A 23,259-nucleotide genomic window follows, 5' to 3' on the forward strand; every position below is an offset into this window, starting at 1 on the left:
ATTTCAGAGTCTGTATCTCCCTCTCTCTCTGACCCTCCCCTGCTCACGCTGTCTCTCTCTCCTAGAAATAAATAAAAATATTAAAAAAAACCTTAAAGTTATGTTTTTAAAAAATAAAAAATAAAGAAAATCTGGAAAAAAAAATCCCCCTCTATTCCATTTTGAGGGCTTGATCAAGCAAGTATTTAAAAAATGAATTTCAGGGTAGGGTGTAGTTAGGCAATGTTACACCAAATGTGGTATAATATGTCTTTCCTCCCCAACAAAAAGAGTCAATTTGTCATGTTTAGTATCTTTCTGAACTACCAGTGAGTTACTTTATGTGGTCTACCACAGAACAATATTTAGTCCTAGAAATAACCTAACTTAAAAAAATTTTCCTTTTGAGGCACCTGGTTGGCTCAGTGGTTTGAGCTTCTGACTTTGGCTCAGATCATGATCTCATGGTTCCTGGGTTCGAGCCCTGCATGAGGCTCTGTGTTCACAGCTCAGAGCCGGGAGCCTGCTTCAGATTCAGTGTCTCCCTTTCTCTCTGCCCCTTCCCTGCCTCATGCTCTGTCTCTCTCAAAAAAAAAAAAAAAGAAATTCCTTTTAACTTTAGTAATTTATTATAGGAGCATGACACCAAAACTGTATGTAAAACACTGAGAATAACAAAACTCGAATCTTATAAATATTAGAAAGTAAAATACAGAAATCTACCAAGTAACTCCGGGTCCTCGTTAGCCGTATTAAAAGATGATCTATATGAAGAAACTCCTTGAGCAAAACACTTCTGATATAGTTCAATATCTTATATAAATTATGCCAAGAATACTCATTTTTATTTTTTTAATATAAAAAAAAATTTAAGGCCAGAGGGGAGCAGAAAGAGAATCTCAAGCTGCAGCACAGAGCTGGATGCAGTGTGGGTACTCAGTCTCACGAACCCTGAGATCATGATCTGAACTGAAATCAAGAGCCGGATGCCTAACTGACTGAGCCACCCAGGCTCCCCAAGAATAAACATTTTTTAAATGTACTGCTGACCCTAAATAAAGCAAACTTTCTTTCTGTCATTCCCAGCCCACCCACGCCAGGATGAAGGGCAGTGCGAGAGAAAACAAATTACTAAAATATCCATTTATTTATTCCCTCATAGCTCTCACCTTCCCTCCCAATTCCACCATTTCACTTAACTACCCTCTACTTTACCTCTTCTCCTCTCGGAGGCAGGTCAGTAACCAAGGAGAAAAGTGGAGATAACAAGTGAACCCTGTTGCCATGCCCTGATCCGTTTTAGATTCAATTATTTTGTTAAGCTTTTGCTTTCCCCAAACTTCCCCATGAAGGGTTCTTCTTTTTCTTCCTTCCTTCCTTCCTCCCTCCCTCCCTCCCTCCCTCCCTCTCTCTCTCTCTTTCTGTTTCTTTCTTTCTTTCTTTCTTTCTTTCTTTCTTTCTTTCTTTCTTTCTTTCTTTCTTTCTTTCTTTCTCTTTCTTTCTTTCTTTCTTTCTTTCCTTTCTTTCCTTCCTTCCTTTCTTTTTCTTTCTTTCTTTTCTCTTTTCTTTTCTTTTTTTTCTCCTGCCTTCCTGCCTTCCTTTCTTTTTCATCTTCTACACAGATCAGCAGTGAAGTGTGCATATCCAAAATAAATTGGCCAGGCTACTGAATGAGAACAAGTTAGGTCTTTATCAGATTTCAGTCCCATAGGATTTCAGCTCCTTTCTTTCTTTCCTTTTCTTTTCTTTTTTTTTTAATGTTTTATTTATTTCTAGGAGAGAGAGAGAGAGAGACAGCGTGAGCAGGGGAGGGTCAGAGAGAGAGAGGGAGTCACAGACTGAAGCAGGCTCCAGGCTCTGAGCTGTCAGCACAGAGCCCGATGCAGGGCTCGAACCCACGAACCGCGAGATCATGACCTGAGCGAAAGTCGGACGCTTAACTGACTGAGCCACCCAGGCGCCCCATCAGCTCCTTTCTTAAACTGCTATTTATTCAACACAACACTTACTTGGCATGCATCTTGGGCTACCTTACTTACCCACCTCCTCTCCCAAGAAGAGTCATGTCCTTGAAGGTGGAAACTATCTTAAGCCTTTTTGTACCCTGAGTGCCAGCATGTGCTCAGCGGGCACCCTGTGGGTGATGGTAACAGGCATGGGCCATTCTTCTCTGGTCTCAGGTGAGGAGACAGGACCTGGAGCAGCCTCCTACTCAAAAACATTCAGACCATTTACCAGTTCACAGTATAACCTACTGTAGGGAGTGTAGGGGCGTGGGGGTTGGTGGTGAAGAAACAGGTTTTATCTCCTGTGTAATGCTTATCAATTCAGGAGCAGCTGCCTAAAGCACTGGGTTGGGAAAGATCTGGACTGGGTGAGAGACTGCGCACTGATGGATTAGTGATGTCTGCCCCACTCACAGGTGAGGCGCATGTATGCTCAGTGTTTGCCATCCTAGCTCCAAGCACTTGGCCAAAATCTCCATTTCAGTAAGTTCAAAAACTTCTTCCTGCTTCAGTTCCTTTCCTAACTGAAGCATTAGGCCGGGGATAGAGGATTCAAAAGTCTTCCAGATATATATTGCTATGTATCCTTTTACATAAAAGTTTGGTAAAGAATACTCTTCCTGGTGAATCAGACTGAAAGGTCACCATGACGCACCTTGTGTTCCCCCCTCTTGCCCATAGCTTTTCCACAAAAGCAAAAGCATCAAAGCTCTTCATTCCAGAAGCGACACCAGCCAGGATCACTTAAGGACTCCAGCGACGGTGCAGCTACTCTCTTTCATTCTAGTAGATGCTGCATCCTTCAGTTTAAAGAACTCTATTCTCCTCATCCTGTGCTTTCCCATAAATCTATACATCAAAGACAACCCCAAGATCAGGGGTAACAAAATTAGGAGATTCGGTTTCTGACTTTTCCTCTGAAATCGTTTCATAAAACCTTGCACAAAGCCGTTTCACAATGGTTGAGAATATAAATTCAGTATCTCCCCCAACAGGAGCAAAGAAATGTCCTAGGGGCTCAGCAAACTCAAAATTACATATCAAACCCCATTCTTCTTTGGATTTGTTTCTGGCAGTGCTCCCCTCAGCCAGAAAAATCCTTAATTTTTTTAATGTAAAAGATCAAAGAATCCATTTCATAATTCTTATCTAAAGCAGCATATTACAAAGCAAAGCACATCAAGTAGGGACAATCTCCACTTCCGGCTTTATAATCGAATTTATTTTATTTCTAAGGCAATCTTCATCAATTTGCACTTTCCTAATCAAATTATATTGTTTAAAAAGGCAATTTTGCTTACTACTCCCTGTCCCCTCTACATTATGGTAACGTGCACCCTTGCTCTCTCCACCCCAACCCTTCCAAAGCTCTTCTGCCACTTACAAACTGCTTGATGGCCTCTCCTCCTACTTTCTCTGAGAACAAACCACTTATGCCAGGGTCATTTAAACGTTCCCTTAAAATGTTTTCAGTGGTTGTAACGAAACAAAAGTCTTTCCAAGATAAAAGTATGTCAGAATGAGAAAATAAGTAAAAATCCATCCCTTTTCTCAAGAGTTCAAGAAATATTCTTTGTTCAGTTAAGGGCCAATTTGCCTTTGTAAGTTAACTTACAATCTTATAAAAGCTTCCCAAATCCCAAATGTTGGAATCATTTAAATAATTTTGCTAGGGAAGGAAATAGACACACACGCAGGCATTATATAAGGAGAAACAGCCTAGAACAACAGTAGCCTAGCTGAGCTGGAGTCTGGAAGATCTGTGGGTTCTAAGCCAGTTTACATCTTAATCTACCACCCAAAGTCTTTTTCTCCTTGACTGCTGACTACAGGAGCCCTGGAACAGAGGTACAGACACAGTCAGGCAGAAGTCAGAGGTGCAAGAGAGGCTCACCTCAGATTGGAGCAAAGAGTGAAATTCCACACAGGGTGCCTGGGGGGCTCAGTCGGTTACAGGTCCAACTTTGGCTCAGGTCATGATCTCATGGTTCATGGGTTTGAGCCCCATATAGGGCTCTGTGCTGTCGGCTCAGAGCCTGGAGCCTGCTTTGCTTCAGATTTTGCGTTTCCCTCTCTCTCTGCCCCTCTGCAGCTCACACTCTCTCTTTCTCTAACTCAAAACTAAACATTAAAAACATTTTTTTTTAAAGTAAAATTCCATTGCCTTTCTATACATCAGCTGAGCCTCTAAAACATGGTATTCTTCCAAAAAGGAAAAAAAATCGTATGGTACTGCAATTTGTTTAAAGGCAGGCACTGTATAACATCATCAGGTGCCTTATGGCCAACAGAGCCCTGTTTAGTATGACATACTAAGCTGAATAAAAATGGGGGAGGGGGGAAGAGCTCAAAACCAGAAGCCATATGAAAAGTCTATACAAAATGGGATTGTCTTTTTCCTGCAGCTAAAAGTGATCCAGCCTAGGGGTGCCTGGATGGCTTAGTCGGTTGAGCGTCCGACTTTCGCTTGGGTCATGATCTCTCGGTTCGTGGGTTCGAGCCCCGCGTTGGGCTCTGTGCTGACTGCCAGCTCAGAGCCTGGAGCCTGTTTCAGTCTGTGACTCCCTCTCTCTCTGACCCTCCCCTGCTCACGCTGTCTCTCTCTCTCCTAGAAATAAATAAAACATAAAAAAAAAAGTGATCCAGCCTAACCATTTTTCTTGATAGGATACTACCTACATTAGGAGCACAAGATCATGGAGGGCAGAGAAAACAAGACTGAAAAAAGCTCTCCAAACACACTTTGTAAACTACGATCTAGACTTTCAAAACTTACAACCAAACTGAAATTTATTTCTCTTTACTAACCAGATCATTGCAAATATGTCGTATCTCAAACTTCCTACCCCTTCATTTTTGCCACAGAGGTTCACTTGTCTTTAAAACCAAAACGAAAGAGCAACTATTTTTATTTAGTTCAAGAAATGACTTAGGTGCAAACGCAGGGACAGATCTCACAGGCACCCAGTTGTGCTTCCTCATGGACTGAATACATACCATTGCCATGAATATATCCTTTACCCTGAAATGCAAATGAGGTATGAAAGTAATTTTTTTTTTTAGAAAAATGAGCCCTAAAAACAAGTCCTTAGGTGGAATTCTTTAACAGTAACTAGCCTGCTGATGATGGACCTTGTTTAAAGCACCACACAACAATGTGTGTTTACATCACCCTTTTATTTCATAGTTAGAAATAACACAGTTCCACAGGGTAAATCATCAATAAATAACGGTGTTTAATCATTAAACGTAAAAATCCCAACTCTTTGGCATCTGACAGGATTCTATTTCTTGTCAAACTAATGACTGTATAGATATAGTTAATCTTAGTGATCATTCGTCAATACAATATGTTACAAAGGTGCAATTTACTTTGAAATATACAACAGCTGAAAATTTCCAGCCCACCAAGAAATCTGATCAACTCAGTCTTAAGAAATGGGTCAACTTCCCCAAGGCTCTTTCACATGATTTGTCTCAGTGAAAGTATAATAAATGTTTATTTAAGAGTTCCTAGGGTTTTCTAATACTTACTCTGTTCTAAATAGAGTTTGCATTCATTCTGGCTAAATAAAAGTCATATCTGCACCAGGAATGACCCACTCATTAATAAAAGGTGTTCTTATTTTATAAGCAAGATTGCTAACACCTAAGAAACTCACAGTCCCCAAAATAAAATTTAAAATAAGCAGTTCTATGCTGCCAGAAATGCCAATTCGGTAATAAATTGCACCTTCAAGAGTCAACAAAGAAAAAAGAAATAGAAACTTTTACAAAAGGTTAAGTTACATACATTTTCCTCAAAATATATTCAAGAATAGTTGAGCTGTATTTGTTACTAAAGCCAGGGCATTATTTCTTTAGCAACAAATTAAACCAGTGCAATTGACATAAATTGTTAAATAATCCAGGATTAACCCATTAAAACTGTGGAAGCCCTTTAGGCTCCCACACTAATCCTAGAAACTGAAATTTCAATGAGCGCTCTGAGCTGCACAGAACTAAAACTGGAATGACCCAATGCCATGCTGAATGGTATCACTTCATACTTAGTTTAAGCATTCGAGAGTAGAAATCATGAGTCCTTCTATTAAAGTTTCATTCACTTACAGAACATTCAGATGCAAACAGTATTATGCCTATCATCCACAATTAAAAGAATCCTTTCCGTTTTAAAGTTCCAGATGAATTTTAACTTAGAAAGTAAGCACTAAGGTAACTTTTTTAACTTATGAAAAGTTCATATTGGAAACTTTCTGGAAAAGCTTCCCCCCACCCATTGTAAAATAAATACTTTGTATCCCAAATTTAATTGTATTAAGACACACTTTAATAATGCTATAAAGAAATATTTTACAGCCATAGAGATCAATAACTTTCCATGCGGAAATAAAAAAATTCATTGCTCAATAGTATTATTGAGGCAAGTGAAGAAAGATTATTCTCTTGTCAATCTGAAATGTTAATTTTTTTCAGTGCAAAACCAGTTATAAAATCTTTAAACTCAATATTTAAAAATAAAAAGTGGTCCAATTCAGCAATGTTCAAGTTCTAAATTTTGTAAAACAAATCATTACATACATTTTATAGTAAAATACAGAGATTAAAGAAGTACTTGAGTACTTAAAGATATAAATTTCTAATGAATCATACCAAGTCAGCAACAACCAAGCAGATAACATTCCCAATTTGAGTGTCAGAATCATAAAGATGGTATTACTGTACCGAAGCCTTTTTTCCTAGCTAAAAAGCTATACAGACTAATGGCCAACATTCTGTTTTCTTTGCAGTTGCGTGCTCTAGAACGATTTTCCCCCAAGTACCTGTGATTTCATTCCTGTATTCGAAATTTGATCCAAACAATTTTTATGTTCCAGGAACACTGAGCTGATATAACCATCTATAACATGAAGAGTCCTGTACAGAGTACAACAGTGGATTTTTCCAGCCAAGCACAGGCTGACCTAAACTGGTTTACACTCTCTGCAAGTCATTCATGTATTATTCCTAGCAAACACACGGTCCCCTCTGAGGGTTAGGTGTTGAAGCTGGTACTGGAGCACTTCTGTGTCAGCTGGCTCCTTGATGTTCATTTTATCTAGATTGAGGTAGTCCAGAGATTTGGAGTGAGCCCTCTTACCTTTAAGAAGACAAAGAGGCAGGGGCCCATGGAGGGCCTTGTAAGGTTCATAAGGTAAAGATTTAGTGCACTTGTCTCCTGAGCTGGGCATCCGCCTTCGCCTCCTGCCATTGACCGCTGGAATCTCGTATGGCTGGTAGTACCTACTTCTGGTTTTATACAAACGAGAGGAACGTGCAAGTCCCGCATCCAGCTGTTTGGAGCGCAAGGAAGGCACAGCTTCTCCCTTACTCTCTTCACCTCCTGTGCACTTCTGGGCTAACTTCAGGAGTTCCTCACCGGTTGTGAAGCCCACCAGATAGTTAGAGTCCATGTGCAGAATCTGGTAGCCCGACACAGTCCGGCGCATCGGCGAGCAGGGCGTGCTGGAACAGCGCGGCTTCTCTGCTTCTGCCTTTCCCGGGGAGCTCGCCTCCGCCACTGGCAAGGGCAGGGTGGCCAGGGTACTTCTGGTCTCTCCATTAACATCCACTTCCATTTTAGGCACCAGTCCGCACACCCCTGAAAGCAAACAGACTCAGATTGTAAAGGTATGAGGCACAGAACCCTGGGCCAAGCTGGTCATTGTAGAAGGCTCAGGGAGCATGAAATAACACTGGCCTGAAGAACAGCCAGCGTACAACCGCCAGATTTTTATCTGTGTCTATAAAGCATTCCGGAGCAGGCATAAAATGACTACTACTTCTCTGACTTCAAGAACTCAAAGGCAGGTTAAATTAAAGTCTGGAGGACTATTAAAAGGTTCGGATGAGGAGCAAACAGAAAACAATACTTCTCTAAATGGGGCACTCCACACAATCGCACAGTTTATTCCTTGATGTGATATTAAACAAATCAAATACAGATCTCAACATTAAGCAAATAAAAATATACACAGTTTTGCAACTGTGTATAAATGTTCCCAGCTTGAAAATTTAAATCTTTACACTTTCCATCATTTAATTTAAAATAAGTGCTTGGCTCTTCATGCCTACAATTTTTTTTCCAATTGTGTTTGAGGGGCATATAAGGAAAGATGAAAACGGATGAATTTCTACAAAGGTTCCAATCAGATCCCAAATTTTTTTTTAAGGTATGAAGGTGCCTTCAGGATAAGTTCCTCAAATGTTGTAGATACTCTTCCTCCCATATCCCCAATAAATTGTTTAAATCAAACCATTTTGTAGTTTAAAAATAAACCCCAAATCCAATAAATCAGGCCACTTTTAATACTGAAATTATATAAAATATCAGATGTACTTTGACAATTTAACCAGAAAATATGCTATTGATTTGAGAGTTATTTTATTTTGCAATACCTAAGGCCCTGCATTTTGAATAATTTAAAAAACGGCAGAACAATTCTCAATAAATTCATCACGATTACCACATTACACAGTTTGGAAAACCCAACTGATAACAGGTACCACAAATAATGGCCACGTTTCTAGAAAGCTGCAGACAAATCAAATTTTGGAAAATAAAATAGTAAGAAAACCGAGCGACATCCCTGTCATCTCAGGGAAACTTTATTTCTACTCGAGCATCAATTAGAAGTAGGAAACCAGAGTTTTATGTGTCTCAGATTGCTAATCAAAATGATGTCAAATAGTAACAAACTTTAAGATGAAAAATTTATTGAAAAATAAATTTATTAAATTCTTATAAACCCCTTTGTAAAACAACCTTTTCGTAACTGAAGCACTTCCCAATGTTTGTGTATTCATTTAAAATCCAAGCAATTCTAAAGCTTAACTTAAAAGATAAAAATAAAGAACCTTATTTCCTCATTTACACACTATACTTTCCTTCATTAGAAAATAAACTGAGGGGCGCCTGGGTGGCTTAGTCGGTTAAGCATCCGACTTTCGCTTAGGTCATGATCTCGCGGTTCGTGTGTTCGAGCCCTGCGTCGGGCTCTGTGCTGACTGCCAGCTCAGAGCCTGGAGCCTGTTTCAGAGTCTGTGTCTCCCTCTCTCTCTGACCCTCCCCTGCTCACGCTGTCTCTCTCTCTCTCCTAGAAATAAATAAAAATATTTAAAAAAATAAAAATAAAAAAAAATAAACCGAGACTATGAAGAAGTTCCCAGATACTATTCTGTCCTCACTACAGCCCAAAACTATAGCACAACTGAAAACTAACAATAATAAGGATTCCTGAGATACATACAGCAAACACCAAAGGGATCCACAGAGCTCTACTTACTTCTTGCTCTAAATCTTAGACTACGCATTCCCAAATTGAATTTAATCAAAATACCGTAGCTCTTCAGATCTTCTGGCCTTAAAGTGATTGGCTTCATTCTATATTACTAATGTAAAAATAAATTTCTATTTGACCGTGTAATTTATTTCTCTGTTAACAGGACAGGAATCGTAGGTGACTATCAGCTACTATGACATGCATGCAAAAAGCTGAAGATTTCTTATCTAATCAACTTCAGAGAACCCAAGCCTCATCAAACCTTATGCTGAATAAACAAATGGTGACTCTAAGCCAAATGACAAACTAATTTAATACTTCCTTTCTCACTAATTCTATAGCCCAGAAGGAGCACAGGAGGACAGATCCAAGGTCTCCAACCTACCTAAACTGACAGGCAGCTACAGGCGGGAAGTGTAGATACTTCTCTAGATATTCCATTCTGAAAGATGAGGAGAGTCAGTGAGGCTAAAATCAACAGGGGCTGCAGAGGAAAGGAAGCACACACCCAGATGGATGCCCCATGCAAGAATGATCTAGGTGAGGACACTCCAGCAGTTAGTCCACATTAAATGACACAATGGTTTAGGTCTCTTCCAAATCTGGTAACCCATGACAAACCACAGACCTCGACCAGCCACCTTCCTGCATTCTCATTTGTTCCTTTATATACTTTCCTAAATCCATGAGTTCACACTCCACCCATTCTGATTTGGGTAATAGTTCAAACAGAGCTAGAATGGAAGTCTTCTTTTTTTGCCTCTGAGGGATAAAAACAGCTAAGCAAGGTAACACACAAAACCACCATAAAGAAGAGCAGGCACAAGCTTCTGTGGTCAACAGGACTAAAAGTTTGTTCCTATACTAAGCCAATTCTACTGCATCAGGGCAGACCATCAGGAATTCTTAGAATCGCTAGAGGATGAGGAGAAAGAATGGCAGGACACAAAGGTCTGATAGAAAAAGGCAGAAATTATATATTATCTAGAAAATAAGCACCTAGAAAATGAGAAAACTTAAGACAGTGAGTAAAGTGATGTATAAACGTCAAAAATTGATGGGACATGAAACATGAGGTATGTAACCACCGCTGCTTGAGTTTTCCAGTTTCCAGCAGCCAAACAACACACATGAAATATCACCTGGCCTGGGCAAAACTACCTACCAGGATCTGCAGACATCAATCTATCTGATAGACAAATGATTTCACCCAGACTGTCAAAAAAAAGAAAAAGCTATGGTTTAAGAGCTCTGGAAATTTCAGCCAAGCAGCCCTGGTGTAAGAAATCTATCAGGTTTTGCTAAGGTAAACAACGTGTGCTCTCTTGTTAGAAAACACTACTGAACCATAAAGTCAAAGAAACAAGCATTTCTAATATACTCTTAACAAATGTTTAGCCTAGTAACTAAGGTCAATACTCTACATCAGATTTCTGAATTACAGTCTCACTGTGCCAGAACATAAAAACGCTATTTGAGATATACACAACAGGCTGCAACCTACTGAATTTCTTCTGACGCACAACTGTAAATTCTGGAGAACTGTTTGCACTTTTTGCTACAAAAACATCAGTATTTCTGCTCCAAACAGTCAGGCAGTCTCAAAACTAACAGCTCTTTGAGGTGGCTTCATTGGTGTGTGCAGTGTGCTGCCAAATGCATGAGAACATCTTGAGACCTTAATATTCATGTAGGAGTGTCAATGGTGCAACAACCTGAACTCTTGCAGACTGCTTAGGGTTTTTTTCTTAAAGGCTCCTTTTTAATTCATGTATTGCCTTTCTAAAGAGCACCCAACTGTGCAGCATGAAGAAAGCTATGTGGCGGCTGGGTTTCAGAAAAGGCAACGCTGGTTGGCAAATATTTTGTCTTTAGCTAGGTGGAATGCTGACCAAGCAGCATGCCTTCCATTCTTCAGTGTGACTGAAAGCAAACTTTTTATGCTATTAAGTTCCTTAGAACTTCCTGACTGCCTCTGCACACTGGAGCAAGATCCTGGGAGCAGTTACAGAACCAACGTGCACAGGTTATCTCTTAAGTGGGCAGAAGTAGTACAGAACACATCTACAGTGTGTCCTGAAGAAGTGTAGGTACTTATTAATTTTGCAATCCTACAAAAAAGTAAATAAATAAAATACACCAGTGACGCTAAAGACAGATGTCCAGTATTTCACACAGCAAAATTGCTTACTAAAAGCACTGATTAGGAAACATGGCGACCATGACTACAACTGGAGATGGCCTTGGTTTGGTAGAACATGCTTTGTATTTTTACCATGAAAAATTTGCTTATGGGTTTGTTATTCTTTACAAACCGCTCATGACTAAGCATTTTGTTTCATATCCTAAAATAAACTGCGCATCATAAATGCATACTGCCAAGATAAAAGATGACAAGAACTGTTGTAAATACTGCAGGTATGTGCAACAGGCACCCTCTCCCACCGCGCCAAAAAGAATGAACATGAGGCGGGAAATCAGGTACAATGCTAACTTCTGGACGGCTGAACACCAGAAATCAGAGACCAACAATATCCTTATTGATTCCATTAATGCCTTTCATATATAGTTTAAAGCAAAAATAAAAACTGGAAACAGAAAAAGGGAAAAGTATTGTTATAATAAGAAAAGCAGCAAAATCTCTGTTGATAGAAGAGTCTGGAACAATACAATGAGAACAGAGAAGTCAACTTGTAGCTGAACACTAGTTTTAAAAGTGAGTTTCTTAAGTTCCAAGAACACATATAATGCATACATATCTTTTAATTTTTTTATATAATTAAAAAACATTTTTTAATTCCTATCAGTTCCCTCACAATCTAATCCATCACAAAGGTACTGACATTTACTTATAAAACACGAAAGACCTGACAGTATTTACGGGTGCCATTTATTTCTTTGAAATAGATGAGGATTCAAAATTAGATAACACTCAAAATTAGATGTTACAAGGTTACATCTTCTGCTAGAAAATGTACACAGTGCGTATTTTAAAAACACTAAGTACCACATGCAATTATGAATTTTGGTTGTAACTAACGCCAACAGGTACAAACTACAACACACATGTAGGGAACCCAGTATAGCGAGATGAGCACATTCAAAAGACTGTGACCTGTGTAAAATCTGTTTAGCTTTGAACATTCCCCAGGAAGTCAAACTTCCTAAGCATTTGGCACAAGGAGCCTTAAAAAACTATAACCTAAATGCCTTAGCTCCTTAGGCCAGCTCTGAAAATAGCTGAGAAGTTTCACAACTGTCATACAAAGAATTCTTTTTGAGAAATAGTGCATTCTGGGAATGCATTTTTTTTTAATCAGGCCTATCAAAAAAAGTCACCACCAGTAATCAAAAAATTGTTCCATATGCTTGAACTGCTTTTAGTAACACACAGCAATTCCATTTAAGAGAAAACAGATATAACTGTCTAAATATACAGAACAAAAATGTCACCATGTGAACCAAATCCTTTTCAAGAAATGAACCATTTGGAATAAAGCCGGCTCTTGGAAAATGGAGTCTCTTAAGCATGACTACTGTCAATCTAGTAATATCTAGAACTGCCTAATTTGAATGCCAGAATGAGCTTGGATGGCATGGATGCTGAACTTCTAAAGCCATGAAGGCAGGGCCTTGCCCAGAGCCAGGCACGTAGTTCCTGATTTCCTGGCTCTGTCAACTTCATCATGCTGGGCCTGCAGCACACGGTTCCCAAACTTGTACTCATGCTAACATCATCCAAAGAGCTTCAAGAAATACTGATGTCTGTGCTCTGCCTCAGATTTGCGATTAAATTCATCAGGGGTACAGCCCAGGCTCTTCAGAAGACTCTACTATGCAGACATGTTCGGGAACTTGTCAGAGAACTTATTAGGTAGAAGAATTTCACTCCTGTAAGTCCCTGCCTTTTTTTGTTTGTTTGTTTTCAATCAGTGATTATTGGTCATCTTGGTGGGTATTATTTCTGTATGTTTCGAATTGTTAACAACCTACCCGAAGGCCTTCTAACTTACTGTTTCTAATCCACTGTGGGCTTAAAAACTATTTGCTAACTGAACTTGTTAGAATTGGATATAAGATAAAAATAAATCAGTGCTGAATGAGAACAGGGCCCCATCATCTGCACATACTTTGGTTTAGTTACTTTAGCTTTTTAGCAGCCTCTGTCAGATACAGCTCTTTGGACAGCAGTCTGGCAATTACCTGTACTTTAAATAAGCGGCATTGAATATACCACCTACCCTACTTGTAGGCATTTACCTAAGAAAAACAAAAATATATGTTCACACGAAGAGCTGAATATGAATGCTTTTAGCAGTTTCATTCTTAATCACCAAAAACTGCAAACAATCCAAATGTCCATCAACAGGGAAATGGAAAAAGAAAGTGTGGTCCATCCAAACAATCGAATATCACTCAGCAACAAAAAGGAGCAGACTAGCATTACACAAGTGAAAGCTGCAGACAGAAAATGTTACATACTGTATGATCCTGTTTATAGGACATTCTGGAAAAAATCAATGACTGCAAAAGGCTACAAAGGGGTACAGGGAATCTTGGGGGATGATTAAAATATTCTACACATTGACTGTAGTGGTCATTCCACAACTGGATACATTTGTCAAAACTCATGAAACTATACAAAAGGGTGAATTTCACTATATATGTTATACATCAATATGCCTGACTTTAAAAATAAAAGAAGCCTGTCACATATTTCCAAGGTTTTGACTATCCTCATTTTAAAATTCTTCAAATTATCTAATCTCAGAATCAGAGGGAATCTTAATGGCTGTTCAGTGTGTATTTGAATACCTCCAATTACAGGTAACTTACTACTTCTTCAGTTGGTTCATTTCACTTTGTGCAGACATGTTAGACTGCTCTTTCATTTACAAATATATCTATAATTATGTATACATACATATGTCTACAGGCATGCTTCTAGAGAAAAAGATATAGACAGACAGACACACACACACACACACACACACTCCTGTAGCTTCTTCTCACTTCTCCCAGTTTTGTGCTTTATCTAAATTAGATGAGTTAATAACCCAGCCACATTATTTCTTACTCAATATCTTCTAAAAGCATTTTGTACTTTCAGTTTTCAAACTTCTTGCTTTTTCCCTCAAAACTGAAAATTTCGTAATGTTTCCATTTGGTCAAAGTTTTAAAATGCATTTTCATAAATCTGATAAGCAATATTTACCTACTGACACAAAAGTGTCTGTTTTTCCCCATCATTCTTTTGAGTCATTGTGCTGCTGACTGCTAATTTGAAAATCACTCATTAGGAAACTAGATTTTTTTCCCCAAGGATTCCCCCCCACCAAGGATTATGACGACTCTAATTCAAAGCAAGGACCTACAAAGACACTGCCCAAGCAGAATGACATACCAAAGCACAAACGCACACTTATATACTTTTTAAAATGTTAAAAAGCCACAAAGATCATTATTAAATGTTTTTCACCTTCAAAGAGGTGGAGTCACATGGATACCCGTGTTAGCACAGATACACAGATGACACACTGAAAAAGAACTAAAAGAAGACAACAGCCCTGAATAATTTTAACAAGTTTAAATTCATGGCATAATAAAAGGAATGTCACACCTGCGGTGAACCGCTAACATGACCAAGTAAAAACGATGCTCCCTTCAGTCACCTGTTTGCCACTCTTTATGTAAGATAATATACAACTGGAACTTTTCTGCAAATTATTGTGCCAATCCCTAGGGATTCAAGCTTTACTAAAATTTCCCTGAAATTAGAGCAACTACCTCGTAACCACTCTATTTTGAAATCTTACCCCATAAAACCTCCTGTGTCTTATGGGAAGAAGAAAAAAATGTACCCAATCAATAGAGCAAAGACTTCAAGATAATAACATTCTCATTCTGCAACAGTAATTTCAGTTCTCATCATGAAAAAATTCATAACTGTAGTACACATATTTGCAATGATACACTGACATTTCACATTAATCTCTTTACGCGGTCCTTAAATCACATTACGATACTACGTTCACACAACTGGTTAACAAACAGAAAAAGCAAAATATAACTCACCACACTAAGTCCCAGAAGATGTCACTGTACAATGTCCAATGAGTCCCAAGGGAACACAGGCATACTATTTTTTCTGCTCTACTCCAGATACTAATGGAATATAAAAATAAACCTTTAATTTAACAAGTAACACAACTTACAAAGCAATTATAAGAATTCTAACTGCAAAAGAGGATGAAACTAGCAGGAGGTACTAACACCAGGTACAGGTTAGAGAAGATACATTATTAATTCATTTGATTAAAACAATTTGAGTTTGTTCAGCTAAATAAAACTTCAAACATCTCATCGTGTTTGTTCCTCTGTATTATGCTGCTGAAATTCAACCCTGACACTAAGAGCAGCTAACTGGGCTAAAGAGAGAGACACAAAAACTTTGGGGTTTAAAAGTCAATTCTACCGCCTCTTCATGTGTTCAGGAGATTCAGCGTGTCCTATGGAAAAAGTAACCCTGAGGCTGAGGTCAAAACAAAGAGGTCCTAGCCCTGGCCTTGCTAACAGCTCTGCCTCTTGACCTTGCTTCAAGTGTAATATTTAATACGAAGACAATATCATACTTCCTCCTCATACAGTTGTTACGTAGATCTAATGAGAGGAGGCAGGTGAACATGTTCTGCAAAGTCCTTTATGGATGTGTGTGATGTTACTGTAATGTAATTAGGTTTTGGCGTCTACACATTTTAGCCACAAAATAGCAACGATAAAAATCCTTCTGCTGCTTAGAAAACACTGTTTTTCTTTCTTTCTTTTTCTTTAAGTATTTGAAAAATACTTCTTCAGAGTTACCATATTGCATAAAGTTTCTAGCATTTATCTCCTTTGTGTCTTGCCCTTACCTGGGAAGGTAATGTGTAAGAGAATCTATCTTTATCTCCTACCTTACTAGTTAATTGGGTTAACTTCTTAAGGCCAAGAAAACTCCCCAAAGTCCTGGCCACCTGTAAAGATTTCTTTGGTGGTTGCGTTTCTGTTGTTGTGTTGAACTCGGGGCGAAGGAGCCCCAAACAAGCCACGTGGAGCCATTTCACCCCCACGGGTGCGCAGGGCCCAAACAGAGGCTACCAGGAAACAGGCCCTCACGCCCAACGCAGCCAGCAAGGGAAGGGCAAGGACTTTGTCACTTCACTACCGTCCCCTTGCCAGCACTGAAGAGTTGTTTGTGTCCAAAGGAAAGGGAGACATCCTGACTTGAAGGGATTTGCCTCTTCAGCTTGAGGAACCGGAAGGAGTTCGTGCACCAAGAACGGTCATTCCCAGAAGCTCACACGTTTATCAGCCTTCGGAACGTGCGTCCATTTAGGACACAGACACGCTCCCTGTCACCGCCTGTGGCACCAACCCCGTTCAGACTGGGAAGACACCTACGTAATGAACACTTGCTTCTCCTCCACCAATCAAGCCTTCGGTTTTTACATAAAGTGAACCGCGATGTAACAAACTGTTGCCCGAAAAGACATCCTTTATTTCAAATACTCAACCCTCCCTCTAAATGTCCTCAATACCGCTGTTAGGCAGTTCAAGTTGACTTCTTAATTCCAGTAAGTGGATTTTTAATGGGGAAGGGAAATTAACAAAGAAACTAAGATTTCTGAGCACCTTCCTGTGTACGCCACAAGCCGTACGCCATCTGTATCATCACTGCATCTAACCTCCACTCCGCGGGGAGGTGTCTTCCCCGGTGGAAGTACTCGCTCAGGTAACGCTGTCTGAACCTGAACCCCGCCTCGGCGGACTCCAGAGCCCACTGACGTGGCTTCCTATACATGTGGCCTCTGTTCAGTGAGAAGCCCGCATGTAAGCTTTTCACACAATAACCATGTTCCTGAAAAATGTAAATTAATTTCTGTAAATGGAATTCTATTTCAAATGTGTGGGGAGGCACTTTATTTTAAAGCTTTACTGCCTCACTTGTGAAATGATTAGAGGGAGGTAGTTTTAGCTACTAGTTCTAGTGTTATTTCCAACTGGAAAATGTTAGGATGTTACAGGACATAATGCAGAGTCTCACACAAAGTCATTCTAATCATGGGCCCTTTCTCCTAGGTGCGGATAAGATACTTTAACATCATAAATCGTAAGGGAAGAAAACCTCGTATCAACCCATACCTGAGGGTTACATGGTTGGATATCAAATACAGATAGTTATTTCTGCTGAATATTTCAGGGCTACATCTATCACAAAGTGAGATAAATTTCATTTTGACTTTTAGAAATTTTAGAATGAAAACCCAAGATGAGGAACATTGGGAAAAAATCTGGATCTGTTTTAATGCAAAATAAAGAATAGTTTTCAAAACCCAAGTAAAATCTCAAACTTTCATAGAATTTGCATCACGTACTTGGTGATACACGCTTCTTTTCAAACTTGTAAATGCAGTGAAGAAATGTATTTTCCAACATTTTTCAACAGGCAAAGAAAAATCAACCTAAAACTTCAGTCTGGATTGGAAGACAGAGGAGCCTTAAAGTAATTATCCAACCCGTGCCTGGGAGCTGATGTCTAGGAAATGGTTGGTAATTTCATAGTAAACAAAGCGTAGTAACTGATTATCCCTAATATGGCAGTGCCAAGCCAAAAATAGAATACAAACACGGAGTTCAAGGGAGCCACCCGGGCAACACCAAGGTGCAGCAGCTCCTTCACGGTCTCATTTTTTACTCATTTCGGACTTTGCTTTCTGTTGTGTGTGTACCACCTGCTCTCTGTGCACAGGGGCTAAGATGAGGAGGATAAAGATGATGAAAAGGGGAAAAATTAAAAGAATGAGACCAGACACTAGTATAAGAATTTAACTTAAAGACTGCCTATAAAGGAAACTAGTTAAAAAAACAACAAAACAAAAAATGAAAGGAAGGGCTAACCCTCATCTACTAGAAACAATTGAGTGTAATTTGAATGTTCCCAAAGGACTGGGTTTTTAATAACAAAGCAACCAGTATTTTTGAACACCTTCTTTATGCCAAAAGCTGTAAGCGATTTATAGCTATTCCATGTGGAAAATACGACTCTCACTTTAAAGTATTCAACCAAGTAATACTATTTGAGAGTCCGAGCAAGAATCTGAACGCCTACCAGTCTGACTCCAAAGCCCATAGAGACTGGCATAATGGGGATGATGAGTTAATACACTTTGTTTACTATGAAATTACCAACCATTTCCTAAATATCCACTTCAGCTCCAGGGCAAGCGGAGATAATCACTTTAAGGCTCCTCTGCTTTCAAATCTAGAATAAAGTTTTAGACTGAAATAGCATTTTTAGAATACTTTAAAAATCTATAAATCTCTTAACACTTGCAACTGATTCTGGCCAATGTTTTGAACATGAAGGCTTGGCGAGGTATCAATATCTCCTCTCAAAAACAGTCAGCAAGAGGGAAAAGCACTCACGTGAAATTCTTACAAGATGTACTAAATGCTGTGTAGAAAGACAGACTGAAGTAAACAGACCAGAAGCTAGAATACATAATGCTTCCAGCTCGAAACAGCCGAAACAAACAGAAAACCCTGTGACATTACCCTGTAAGAACTGTAAACAGGGAAAACTAAGCATGGCCAAGGACTTCCCACAGGCCTCTGGGTAGGGAGGCCATGAGTGACTAAGCAAAAGACACCCAACACACCATTGCAAATGAATCTTCTGCAGACAGAAAAGTTTGCAAACATTAACTAGGAAGTGTGTCAAATTTCACAGGCAAGGTGATAGATAGCAAAACAGGTAAATAAAGAAGAATGTCCTTCAAAAGTAGGGTGGCCATGTGTCTGTTCAGAGCTGGTTCTCTGGCATGATTATTTATAGCACGCCCTTTATCTCTCGAAAGTGTCCCAGTTTGGCAATTACACTATTATTCTACTCAAAAGTAATATTTAACAATGAAAAGGCAATGCATTAAAAGGGGGAGGGGAAGGGAAAGAAAGTCCCTTCTGCTTGCACACTGGCTTCCCATACAGATCTGAAACGTATTTCTTTGGGGGTATCCACTGAGCCATCAATTATTCATTTACTCATTCTGTCATTCAACAATATTTCTTGAGTCTTATCCCAGCCTTGTACAGGCACCAAGGCAAATACAAGAAGTGAAGCTGGAGATTAGGTGAGAAGGAAAGACAGACAGACATGGAAATACAGACATCTAACACACAGAAAGGGAAACTTGAGTGGTCTTAGGAACCCAGAGATGGAGTGTTTTTTCCCCAAACACCGAGAGCTCCCACATGGAAATGTTCAAACCCACACAACATCTCTACATTCAAAAAAGCCCTAAGTATCAGTGCACAGATCCACTAAAAAAAAGCAATAAGGAAAAAAATTAACATCTATCACTTCCGCACCATATGGTTATAAATATGAAGGCCAGGCAATAGCCTTGCAAATTCTGGTAAATAAATCCCACTAATCATTAAAGATCATGTTATGAAAAGAAAAATTTTACACAAACGAAACTGGTGGAGTAGAGGTTATGGGTTCTAATTCTAGATTCCAAAACACAAAGGAAAAAAAAAAAAGGAAACAGGTAGTATTTCTCAGAGTAGCTGTTTGAGGACAGATCAGTAATTCTAAAAAAAGCACTTGGAAAAAAACAGCAACTTTTAAAAGTTGCATTCAGATTAATGAAAATATTTTGCAACCACCAGCCTCAAAGATTACTCTAAGAACAAAAAAGAGAAGGACCAAAACATCTCCCAAGTCACAGAACACTGAGCAGAAATAAAACGGTTTAGCTGCCAAACGACAGCACACACAATGAAAACAAAATGCTTAGCTGTGCCTACCCTACATGCTCCCCTTAGAGATTCCTTTAACCTTACTTTTCCATTTGTAACTCATAAAAACTAAACCGTCAATAATTTTAAGAGCTGTTGAGTAGGGTGTGACTGTTCTGAAACCATCCTCGACCTTACAAACAAATCACTAATCTCACCAGGGTGGTAAGACAACCCATAATTGGTTCAGTAAAACAAGTATGTGTCTCTCACGTGAGTATCAGTTCTTTCAATAGCAAACCCCTCAAAGTGCAGCATTCATTTTCCCCTCTGTTTCTGCTAGTAGAAATTAAAGCTAGATTACCAGTGTTGTCTTACCATTATGTGAAGTCACCCTTCTACTTTTAGAAAAAAACCTGGAGTTTCACTACAAGTATGACTGATGGTAACTGGAAGTGGAGGTCTACAGGCAGTCTTTACAAGAAATTTGCCTCCCAGGAAGCATAACCGAAACCCGACAGGTGCACTCGGTGCAACTGGCTAACCTTCCATATATGAAAGTTTAAAAGCAGGAACTTCTTCGGACAGGCCAGTGATGGAACCAAGAGTTCTCTCTGGAGGAAAAGAGGGGATTCTTCCCCCAGAGGATATAAATCGGCAACGGCAAAGAAAACTTAAGCACTGTATATAAAGTTTTATCACTTCTACCACACCTAAGGGTGTACAATAGACTTCCAAAGTATACAAAGTTATACCAAGAAAGTAAACAAATTCACAGACCATTATGCAAGGTCAATAAATATTCTATGCATTCTTATATCCTATAACAGTCACTACTAAACAGTCTCATTTGCTATTAACTAATATGTTGGCAGAAGCATTTTCTATACACCATTCTTATCAAATCAAGAGGTCTAGGGGCTCATTAATCCTTCTATTTCATCCTAGCCATTTTATTAAGTTTATCATGCACACATGCACACTGAAACCTGTGAAACATTCACTAAACATAATTGTGTAAGCATAAATCATGGCCTTGACTTAATAAAGTACCCAAAGCTTCTACAATAATAACCAACACTTTCGTTTGAAATCACTGGGAAAATAAACTTTGAGAAGAGATCATTTATATCTCCGAGAGTGTAACTTTCTCTACAGGGTTAAAACACACACACACACACACACACACTGCAACTAACAACTCTAAATTGTAGGGTGCCTCATCTGAGAAAAACAATGTAAAATGAAGAGTCTAGTAATGTCAGAAATGTTTTGCAAGAATTGCTCTTTGGGCTAGGAGTAGCAAGCGTGCGATAAAACGCTTCTGCCTCCATTCTTCCTCAAATGATTAAAAAGTTCCCAGCCCCAGTTTTACCTATGCACAACCGGGCACATACACCGTCGGCATCTTGGCTCGACACTAATCGCTAACCCACCCGGATGCAAACTGACGTAGGTGGAGAAGCAGGAAGACCCTAAGGATGTGGAACACTTGCAAGGGGAAAAGGATGGGGCCATCATTCCCTTCATGTTCTCCTTGCTGGCAGATTTGCAGATTCCACCACTAGAGAGAGTTTGGCAGCTTCACAATGGGGCCGCCTGCTCAGCGTCTGACTGCCGCCCGCCTGGAAACCCCTTTCCTCCGCTTATCACCCGCCCTATAAAAGTCCACCTGCGACAAGTGGGGAGAGGGCGGCGATGCCCAACAACAAATCTGCCGCTTTCGCTTCTGGCCATCAAGCCGCCCCAAACTACAAGCGCGCCCCGCGACACCGCCGGCCCGTCCGCCCCCGCTGTACCCGCAGACGCGCAGCGGGCGCGGGCTGCGGGCTCTCGGGCGACCTCATCCCCAGGACTGCAGCGGGGGCGAGGAGCGCCGGCGAGATAAGACCTTCAGGGCTCGCCCGGAGGCGCTATCTGGCCGGGGCAGTCGCACCGGGCGCGCGGCCGGGGCGCGCCTCCAGAGGCGCAGCAGGCCGGGGAAAGAGCTACTTCTCAATGGGGGCCGGAGGCCGTCTGCCCCGCGGTGCGGGCACGCCGGCGGAGGAGCCAGCGTGCGCGCCAACGCGCCGGGACTTCCGCACCGCCGCGCCGCGGGAGAGGCGCTCCAGATCGCCCCGTCCCCGCACCTCCCCGGCGAGCGCACGCCGCGCGCACACGGGGGCGCACGCCCCCGCACACTCACACGCGCTGCACACTCACGGCGTCTCCAGCCCCACCCCTGTGCCAAGCAGCCGCGGGCTCCCCGCACCCCGCATGGGCCCCACCCAGTTCACCAGACCCCAGCCTTCAGCTCGGGGGCCCCTGGACCGGCTCGCCGAGGCTCGGGGCCCCTGGGGTCGCCTCGTCGCCCGTTCCGGAGGCCCGCCCGCCCGGGGTTCCCCAGCACCGCGCGGGCACCGCGGGCACCGCGCGCCCGGCCCCGACACGAGGCAGGGAGGAAGGGGCGGTGCCGCCACTGGGGCTGGCACCGGAGCTCGGTGACTGGAGCACCCCCCAACCCACTCACCCATCACCACCACCACCTATTCTGCAGCACAAAAGGTTGCAGGCGGAACCGCCGTCCCCGTGCAACCTACCGGTGGCCCAGGGCTCCGCCACCTCCGCCGCGCCTGGGCCTCAGAGCCGGAGAGAAGGGCGGGAGAGGCGCAGGGCTGCGGCGCCGAGATCCGGGCAGAGGCCGCCAGCCGAGCCAGCTGGGTACCCTCTCCTCTCCCACCGCGCTCGGCGCCAGCTACCGCCCGGCGTAGTCCCCGCCTCCTCCTCCGCCTCCTCCGCCCGCCTTCCCGCCCTCCTCCCTCCGGCTGCGGAGGCGCAGCCCGTCTGCGCTGGGCCCGCCTCCTGCGCCCCGCTCTGGCACCGGAGGAAGGGCGGGCCGGCCGGGGAAAGGCGCTCAGAGGCCTGAAGTCGTTGGCGGGGGCGGGGGAGCTGCGGACGGGGAAGGAGGGGAGGCGTCGTAACACCTACTCCCAGTCCAGACCTGCAGCCCGACTGAGGCGCTCCGACACGCCGGCCTGGCTGCACGCACGTTTCCTCAGTTAGGTGGAGTGGTGATGTTTGTCATTCGTGTCTCTGCTTAAAGGACTCAGCCCTGAGCACACTGGAAGCCCACGACATTACAAGTTTGACCCTTCAAATCTTAGAAAACTGCTAAATATCTAGGGACTGGAGTG

General features: G+C 41.5%; 1 protein-coding gene across 2 annotated transcripts; it reads right to left on the bottom strand.

Moving 5' to 3' along the window:
* Positions 1-5,141: 5,141 nt before the first annotated feature.
* Positions 5,142-22,817, bottom strand: MACIR (macrophage immunometabolism regulator). Of its 2 annotated transcripts, XM_039216962.1 has the most exons (3): positions 22,666-22,817; positions 15,383-15,472; positions 5,142-7,626 (listed from the first exon to the last, which is right to left on the bottom strand). In XM_039216962.1, exon 3 carries the CDS (start codon positions 7,601-7,603, stop codon positions 6,980-6,982), a length of 624 nt encoding a protein of 207 aa, XP_039072893.1. In that variant the 5' UTR covers positions 7,604-7,626; positions 15,383-15,472; positions 22,666-22,817; the 3' UTR covers positions 5,142-6,979. The 2 variants fall into 2 exon arrangements, with proteins under 2 accessions (XP_039072893.1, XP_039072895.1); XM_039216964.1 differs by lacking the exon at positions 15,383-15,472.
* Between the last annotated feature and the right edge of the window lie 442 nt (positions 22,818-23,259).

This window comes from Hyaena hyaena, unplaced genomic scaffold (genome assembly GCF_003009895.1).
Source record: "Hyaena hyaena isolate Hyena2069 unplaced genomic scaffold, ASM300989v1 scaffold_661, whole genome shotgun sequence".
Taxonomy (NCBI): Eukaryota; Metazoa; Chordata; class Mammalia; order Carnivora; family Hyaenidae; genus Hyaena; species Hyaena hyaena.